Below are 9319 nucleotides of genomic sequence, written 5' to 3'. Positions count from 1 at the left end.
TGCGCATTTCAGCCACTGCACCCGTTTTGTGGCTGTCGGCTGAAGGCATCTACTGCAAAGATTCCAAAATATTTTGGATCTAGTCATTTCAACACCAGACATATGTAAAAATAGGGCCCAGGTTTAAAATACCAAAATGATTCTTCAATATCTGTCTATCCTGGGAGAGAGATCCCTTCCTGCTCTTCCTGCGGTTTCTTCCATTTTGTCCCTGTTAAAAGGTTTTTTGGGGGGAGTTCGAATCCAGAGTCTAACAACAGGGGGTGTTGTATGCTGTGCAGATTGCAAAGCTCCTCAAGGCTAATTGTGATTTGTGATATTGGGCTATTTAATATAGTCTTAGTCTTAGTTGACTTAATAAGTAACACTTTTTTTTTTAAACCAAATTTGCTGCTCGCATTTTACAGTGCCCCACTATTCTCTGATTAATTAATTTACTTTTCCTGTTTTTCTTTCTTTTTGTTTTGATGGCAAATTTAATCTCCCAGCATGCTTTATTAAGTCTCAGTACTTAAACTAAAGTTTAATGGAAGCTGATTCGTGGACACAATGCCACCTACTGGATAAACACATCAAAATATTATAATAATAATAATAATATAATAGAAATTTCCACCTTGAACACAGCTCTCAGTCTTCCACATTGTCCACGTTTTGATGGTGCTGTGTGTTTTTTCTGTAAGAATGATGAATTGCTGTGATCATACACATTCTCAATCTCAAGATTTGGGTCCTTTCAAAATGATTTTGTGTATTAACAAAATGTATTTATTTTATATATTTTAACTCAAATCTTAAAATCAAACTTAAAAAAAGTGTGCGTTCCACAAATTACATAATTTTCCATTTTTTAAATTTTGTTCCCATTGAATTTCACCTTTGAATTGAAGTCCTCACGTTCCAGTGAAAGTAAGTTGCTCTTTTTCTGTTTTTGTTCTGGTTTTTGGAGTGTTAAAAAAATTAATTAGTGTAGCAAGGTAAGCAAAATCCAAGAAATCATGGGTGAGGCATCTTTTCTGAATCAGTGAGAAAACTCTTTATGTGGCTATGACTGTTGTTTTCAGGAATTTCAAATGTCATGACCGACAAAATCTGAGAAAAGCATCTTAAAATTGCTGTTGTATGTAACTTTCTCTTTTATTGCTGTCTACTTTTGTGGGTGTACCAGGGTGCACATGTACAACAGAGTTGGTGCTCTCATGTAGTAGTAATGAGTTGAGTTAAACAAATATGTGAAGCTATCCCATAAATCCATTTGGATTTGGATTTAATGTAGAGCTAAACTCAACATTTGTGATGCTATACAGGAATGACTAAATCCATTAAGACTGACTCTGCAAATATGAAAGTCAACCTTCTTTCAATCCTACAAATACCAACAATAGTAAAAAATAAAATCTACAGCTTTGTGTTTTTGAAATATTGCAATAAACAGTTAGTTGAACGTGTCTATGGGAGTGATCAAAGAGGAAGTTCGGTGCTGGGTTACTAAACATCCAGCAGACCCAAATGTTTACTCAGCAGTCTAAGAAGCACACAACAGTTCATGGCCCTTGAGTAAACCAGACTTTCTATTTTTAAGTGTTATCAGGACCTAATGGGTATACGTTTTTAGAAATGAAGATGAAGATAATATATCGGAAACCATTTTGTGTTTTGCTCACATGCTGATAATTAAAGTTAATATTGAAGTTAGCGTTGAAGTTAGTGTTTAAAGTCTTGAATGTCTTCTACTGGACCAAAATCATTTTCCAGTGTGTGCTCAATTCAAAAAGTACTGCACTACAGTACTACAGCTCCTACACCCAAGGGAGAAGTTAAGAGTTTGAATGGTTAAACTAAAACCTTCTATCCCTATCACTTCACGGATTGAGACCAAACAACAGGAGAGAAGACATTATGTTGACAACCTTGATTCTGTCTCTGTCTAATCATCAAAATGTAACAGTGTACCACTTCTGGAATAAGGGAACCAAAACCGCAGAAAAGGAAACAGCTCTTTTCTACATTCCTCTTCTGCCCGCAGAAGTTGTTTGTGTGAGCATCCCAAGGACAGCATCATGTGATCTGGAAAGATTTCAAAGCTGAAACCACAATGTGATTTGGTTTAGTGTCCTTTAGCAGGTGATCTAAATCCGACTGAGACAAGAGAGTAAAATGATCTTTTTAGGCAGAAGACACGTCCCTCTGTGTTGCACTCTCCTCTTTTGTCTACTCATCGGTAAGACAGTCATGACAATTATATACATTTTAATTAATTATGTGTTTATTTAATAAATATTTCCAAATATTCCTAATTGCAACAGGAGTTTCCACCTTTTCAGGTTGTGTGTCTGCAGAAACTACCATAACCACAGTGGGGCAAGATGTTACTTTGAATTGCAACTATGATGCTGGGTACTACGGCAGGCTTCCTGTATGCTGGGGTCGAGGAGACATCCCCAACAGAGGCTGTGCCAATGAAGTTATCAAGTCAGACGGGACGTCAGTGCTCCGAAGACTGTCAGAGCGTTACCTATTAAGTGGTAACCTTGGTGAGGGTGATGTGTCGCTGACCATCAAGCAGGCTCAGGAGAGTGACTCAGGAACGTATGGCTGCCGTGTGGATATACCGGGCTGGTTCAATGATCACAAACACCAGCTGACTCTGACGGTAGTGGCAGGTGAGACCCACAAGGACATAATATAATCTCTGAGGGGGAGACGAAAAAGAAGATCAGTATTTGTGACAACATTCAAAGTTTGGTTACTGGAATACCCCGGTGACTGCCTGCCTGTTTTACAAATGTCCTTTTCAATTTCCAAGGTGACGACTGGCAGTGCTCACATTTAATAAGCTGGAAAAAGCAAAATTCATAAGTGACTTAAACAATTAATTGATTGTAAAATAGTTTGTTCTGTTTTTATCTGTTGATTAATCGACTGATTGTTTTTGTCTTTTTAGTGCGCCCTGATCCTCTGAAGGTGGAAGCAGGAGAGGTGAAGGAAAGAACTGTCACTGTTCGCTGGACTCCTGTGTTTGATGGCGGCAAGCCCATTACACATTACAGGATTGATCTAAAAAACAAACAGGGTAAGCACAAGAAAACTGTGCCAATAATCTTAATAGAATTTGGGCATTAGGCAGCTATTGTTCGAAATATACTTTGCTGGATCTTATCTATGCATTCCTGTTGCACAGCATCATGGGACACTGCAATAACAACTCAAGTCTCAAATCCTGAATTGACTCAGCTGACTCTGGTGGATCTGCGACCTGCCAAGAGCTACAACCTTCGCATGTTTGCTACCAACAGTGTGGGTATGAGCGAGGCCAGCAATGTTCTGACAGTCACAACAAAGAAGCAGGTAGAGTCAGTCATTATATATTGTTTAAGAAATAATTACAATTATGCAGAACCACCTTTTTGGCATTGATGTCCTGTTTAAAATGTCTTCCCCTGCAGCACCAGAGGGTCCTCCGCTGGATATGAAGCTTGAGGCGCTCACTTCTCACAGCATCAAAGTCACCTGGAAGGTAACATCACAGTTTTGAAACTTCATTTGCAGAAACATTTAACAATTTTCTCAATTTGCAGAAAAAAAAAAAAAATTAAAATAAAGAGGCTAAAGATACTCTACCCTTTTTGTCCAGGCTGTGCGGGTTTGGGTTAACCCTAACCCTCTGTTTGTTTTCTCTTGACCAGCCTCCGAGGCTCGATCTGAGAAATGGAGTTCTTCGAAGTTACAGCATTAGCTACAGAGAGTATGACCCTGCTGGCAGACAGTTTAAAAGGTGGCAGCACTTAAGTGTGACAGCCACACGGGAACTGGAGAGCGTCATCCTGAGCAACCTGAACCCTTCCACCAAATACGGCGTGCTTGTACAGGCCAAAACAAATGCAGGAATTGGACCTGCCTCAACGGCACCTCTCTGCTCCACTCTTGATAAGGGTAAGTCGGGAAACAGGAGAGGATATAAGAATATGACTAAAAACATACATTAAATTATTGTTATGATGCCGGTTTAATATCAAATCATTTACCGAGGTCTGAAGATGCATTTTATTCTGTTTTAGTTCAACAAACTTCAACAGCGTCAACTATTATGACTACTTCCATTGCCGCCACAGTGTGGATAGAAGACACTACAAGTTTCACTTCAGGTACCTGTTATTGGATTGGTGAAGCTTAATATATTTCTGAATGCTTTATTAACATCTTGAGAGCTATAAAAAATAAGTAAATTAATTATGACAGGAAAATGTATTTTCTTACTCTGCCCCAAGGTCATACAACTTCAACAGTTGAGACAACAGTTGAGACAACAGTTGAGACAACAGTTGAGACAACAGTTGCTGCTGCCACAGTCTGGGGAGACAGCACTACAACTATCATGTCAGGTACTTCATGGACATTAAGAAACTGTTAAAAGTTGTTTCCCTGAATTAATGTTGCTGTTTCTCACATCACTTTTATTTCAGACATTGCATCCAAATTAACTTTATCTGAGCTGTGAATCTGTCTTTCTACCGAAAGAAACATGTCCAAATTCACAAAATTAAACTGTGCTGTAACCCCCACACCCCCCACCAACACACACACACACACACACACACACACACACACACTTTGTGTCTCCTAGTGCCCCCGGATCCCCCAGTGGTTGAATTAAAGGAGGTCAAAGACAATGCAATTTCTCTTTTATGGACTCCTGGGTTTGAAGGTGACAGCCCCATTACTGGATATTACCTGGAGTATAAAGCAGTCAATGGTATGAGAACAATTCACTGGAGGAATTAAATTGTTGCCACTTCACTATGATTCAGCTGTGAAAGCTAAACTTATATTATTAATCCTTTTGGCATTTGATAATATTGTGTTTCCCCCCCCACAGCCTCGTGGGATTACACAAAGACAGTTGTAGACTTCGGCCCCAACCAGACAGAGGCTACAATCATAGAGATAAATCCCTCAAAATACAACATCCGCATGTTTGCCAAGAACAGTCTGGCCACCAGTAAAGCTAGCAACGTCCTTACCATCACCACAGGAGAAACAGGTGTTGTGTTCCTTGATTATAACTGTTTTTTTTTCCATTGCTCAACTCTTTACAGTAGGTTTACTATGGTGCTGTGGTTCATTAACAAGTGGCAAAATGTTCCTTCATTTCTGTAAGAGATGAAATTGGGGGGAAGCCCCAAAATATAATTAAACTATGCTTTTATTATAACACAACTGCAGATCCTCAGAGAACAGGAAACATAGTTGATGTGTCCTGATATCTTCTCATCTCCTTTCCTTTCTAAGTTTAGCAATTTAGCAATACTTTCAAAACTTCCTCTTAGCAACTTCACTTTGTGGTTGTGTGTGACAGGTCATCGTGGGGGTGTTCTCGTTACAACCTTATTTCCTGGCACTCAAGCTCCTGTAAGTATGAAACCATTGACTTCAGTTACAAAGTATGTGGATATTAACACAGAATTATCACAGAACAATGTATAATTTAATGTTACAGTGATAAACCCACAGAGAGCTATCTACAGAGCTTTAGCCTCTTGTTTTGCCCACACTTGTCCTATGTTCGAGTCAGAGACACTTATTATATCTTGTAGGCAGCTGGTTTTAGCAAAAAGCTCAGATAAACTACACCCAACTGTTAACTAGCTCACTTCCTGTTCAGCAACACTGACATTTACATTTAGACGCAGTATGCACAATAGCTTTTATTAGTATTTTTGCTGCTCTTACTTGAATCTATTGTCACTTGTGGATCTCTTACTGTATTGATGCCTCATTAATGTTTAGGCCTATTGATGCTTTATTGATGCTTGCATGTTGTTCCTCAAATGTAAGTCACAACAAAAGGCAGGCAAACTTAATTGCCTAAGTTAGCTAGTTGGTGAAAATAGTTGAGCATCAAGCAAGCTAAAATAAGTTAAAGGTTCATGTGTAAGTTTTAGTGGCATATAGTGTTAAGGGTTGCAAATTGCAACCAACGCTCACGGTACATTCTCATGCTCCTTGGATGGTCCCATTTCTTGTTAAGTCATTCTTCCGACTTTAGTGTGTGTTCATGTGCTTTTAAGTCAGAATGTGGAATCAACATGGACGCTACTACAAAGATGTGTTGGATTCGCATTATCAGAGCGTAAACAACACACAGACAACTAGTTCACATGTATTATTATCATGTATTATTTTATTTATGAAAAACGCGTTGACTGTGGGGATGTAACAGTGGGTATATCATGATGATCTGGTATACAGTTTATTTAATTTAATTTATTTGATCAGTGCAGAGTCTGTCAAATCTGTCTGCGCAACACTCGTGTCAGATCGCTCCTTCTCCATGGTCGCCTGCAGCCGCACTCCGATGTCCTCGTAACTGTAACTTCACAATCTTCATCTACTAGAAAACAAAAAAGGGGAAAAGAGCATGCGTGTTACTTTTCAGGCTATAACAATGCTGTTGACACATTGTCCACCCTGCCCTTCAGCCTCTGCAGTAGCCTGAGAACCACACAATGATCAGTAGTGTATTTAATGTTTTTATTAGACTATAATCAAAACTCATGTTTAGTCTAATGTTCGGGACAAACAGGAGTCTAATGAACTAGTCAACTACTACTACTTCTTCTTTGTACATAGTGAGCTTAGAGACAAAATGCGCTCTGTAGAGTTTGTCCATTTGGGCTACTGTAGAAACATGGCACCACAACGTGGCGACTTCAATGTAAGGGGACCCGCAGTGTATGTAGATAGAAATGGCTCATCCTAAGGTAATCAAAACATAATGGTTCATTATGTAAGGTCTTCATACATCACTGAAAACATAGTTATGGATATTATAATGCATTTCTGTCAATAGATTTTCCTAAATATTACACACTGAACATTTAAGCTTTTCTCAGGTGTTGGTAGAGACAAAACAGAGCTAAAATATGAGTGATTATTGGACTTACATTCATGCTTGGAGAAACACGACTCCAACTGAATGCTAATGGTTCTGTTTATCAGCAGGATGTGAATGTACAGTAAATGTATGCAACTGTTTGATAACTCAGTAGACAAAATTAGCTTGTGAATTTCAGGCTTTGTATCTGCTAGCTTGTTTGTATGTTCTTAATGTTAGGTCTCCAGTGGAGATAAAGTAGACCTTTTGTTGAACTCCTCTGCCAGGTGATCGCCGAGGAGAGTCCAAGTGGTCACCTAGCGGCCATCGTGGTGCCGGTTGTGCTGGTGGTGTTGATTGTTGCCATATTAACCACTTGGCAACTAAGACGTGAGTATCCCAAACAGCATGGCAACTTAAATTAAGAAGTTGGAATAAATTTCCTTCTTTAATTTGATCCTCATACTGGCGTTTACAGGAATAAGGCACAAAAAGGGCAGCGTCAACTGTGGTGTTTGCAGTATTTGGGTCAGTTATGTAGAGAATTAAACACTTGAAAACACCTCTACTGGACTGAACAGTTACTTTTTCTTGTCTGCAGGTGGCTGGCCAGTGGAGTGCTACGTTACAGAGGATCTGAGTCACTACAAGAGCTGTAAAATTCTCAGTTAACTCTTTACACAAATAATAAATAAGCAGACAGAATGAATGAAATTTGCAAAGAATATTTAATTTCTGTTAATGTTATGTCATTAAGAAGATTGAGGAGATTAGGTGATTCAAACTAACCAAACGAATAGGCCTAAATAATCTCTGCTTTGGAAACACTGACTAAATAAGCTCTAATCAACAACCATTGTACTTTAGATTTTATACCTACAATACCATACCAGTATGTTTTTGTACTAGCCTACTTCTACGTATATTAGCCTACTGTGGGCCTCCTATTGTTTGTTGCAGCACTTTTTGCATTTGTTCATTTGTTTCATCTTTTTCTAACTATAGGCAAACTGCTGTTTACACTTTTATAAGCATCAACAGGTCATTAAATCATTATTTTATTTTTATATCGCTTTATGGAATTGTACTACATCTTAATCATTTGCCTTTAGGGTAATAAATGTCCACAGTGTTTGCTGGTCAACATGTAGGCTGATTTATTTTACTGGGTAAAACATTTTGTGTCATGTTGGTACAACCATCACTGAGAAATGAACACAACAGATTTACCTAGGCTAATGGTTACAACCACAAGCTGTGGCCATACTGGATGTGGCAGTTTAAAATATGCTAAATGATTAGTTGGTAAAAGCCCTAAAGGACTATTTGAACCTCTGAAAGGTAGGTTATGAATGCACTCCTGAGATAACATTTTGATTCGAACTCAAAAAAACCTCTATCCCGTTATTTTCTTTAAATTACGGTTAAACTTAAACAGATCACTCCCTGACTAAAATATTTTCAATGAAAAAAAAGTTTGATTCATTATTGTAAAACTGAATAGTCTACACTCAGCGGGTGTGCGTCATTTTAAAACAGAGGGCCTGGTGCTGTTGACCAATCCCTCAATTAATACTAAACTGTAAAACACAATTCCATTCATTGAACAAACTAAAGAAAACAGATATGCGTGACATTTCCTTTCCACAACCCTCACAACACTGACCACCAGTATCAACCTACAACCACAAGATGGCGGCAGATTCCCACCAGTGAGTTGATCTGCTGATCTCCACTCCACCTCATCGTCGATGGAGCAATCCTCTGGGGCAGGCACTGCAGCCAGCTGGATTCCATCCATCTGTGCTGTAAATCTCTTAATTGTCCTAATTAAGGAGATGAGGAAGAGGAGGAGACCTGATACCTCTGCGGAGCTTTGAGGCAGCTGCTGCGAGGGAGTCTGTTACTAATGGGGGTTCACAAGGGGGATACCAAAGCTCATGTCTCAGCAGGGACCACAACAGCGATCAATGTTTGTAAGCGTATGAATGGGTGTTAAAAAAGGGCTTCCACTTCCTTTTCTGCTTGTTTTTCTCTTTCTAAAGAAGGCAGACAACTAAGCCACTGATGAAAGAACTGTTGTTTGTTGTTTCTGCATTCACGTGCTACACTTCCTGAGATGTGGACTAATCGTCTACAGTGGTGTAAATATGGCTTGATTATTGGTTTGCAGTGGTAACCATCACAAACTCAGACTTGCTGACACCAAAGCCACATTACTCTGTGTGACCGTGGCCTATAAACACAAACCCACCACATCCCTCTCTGGACTTCCTCTCATCTCTGGACCCCTCACTTCCGCTGTCCGCTGCCCTTCTCCCTTCTCCCTCTTTCGTCTTCCTCCTCACTCTGGCTTTGCTTACACACACGAGCGCCTTCCTGTTCTGGTTCTTTCCTCCCTATCTGCACCTCTCCGACCCCTTTGCCTTTCATCCATCTTCCTCT

The 9319-nt window shown here is 39.4% G+C and overlaps 1 protein-coding gene across 1 annotated transcript; it reads left to right on the top strand.

Moving 5' to 3' along the window:
• Nucleotides 1-998: 998 nt before the first annotated feature.
• LOC119884094 (Down syndrome cell adhesion molecule homolog) lies at nucleotides 999-7529 on the top strand (the record flags this gene model as incomplete). The annotated part of the gene is made up of 14 exons (XM_038694563.1): nucleotides 999-1002; nucleotides 2340-2663; nucleotides 2945-3073; nucleotides 3235-3348; nucleotides 3447-3517; nucleotides 3687-3933; nucleotides 4059-4145; nucleotides 4269-4382; nucleotides 4625-4753; nucleotides 4877-5041; nucleotides 5357-5409; nucleotides 7162-7264; nucleotides 7353-7394; nucleotides 7476-7529. Coding segments are annotated over exons 1-14 (1636 nt in total), but the record flags the coding sequence as incomplete, so codon positions are not given.
• Between the last annotated feature and the right edge of the window lie 1790 nt (nucleotides 7530-9319).

This window comes from Micropterus salmoides, unplaced genomic scaffold, assembly GCF_014851395.1.
Source record: "Micropterus salmoides isolate LMB-PRFRI ecotype aquatic unplaced genomic scaffold, ASM1485139v1 Ms_hic_scaffold_317, whole genome shotgun sequence".
In the NCBI taxonomy this organism is placed as follows: Eukaryota; Metazoa; Chordata; class Actinopteri; order Centrarchiformes; family Centrarchidae; genus Micropterus; species Micropterus salmoides.
This window is presented reverse-complemented; position numbering and strand designations above follow the sequence as displayed.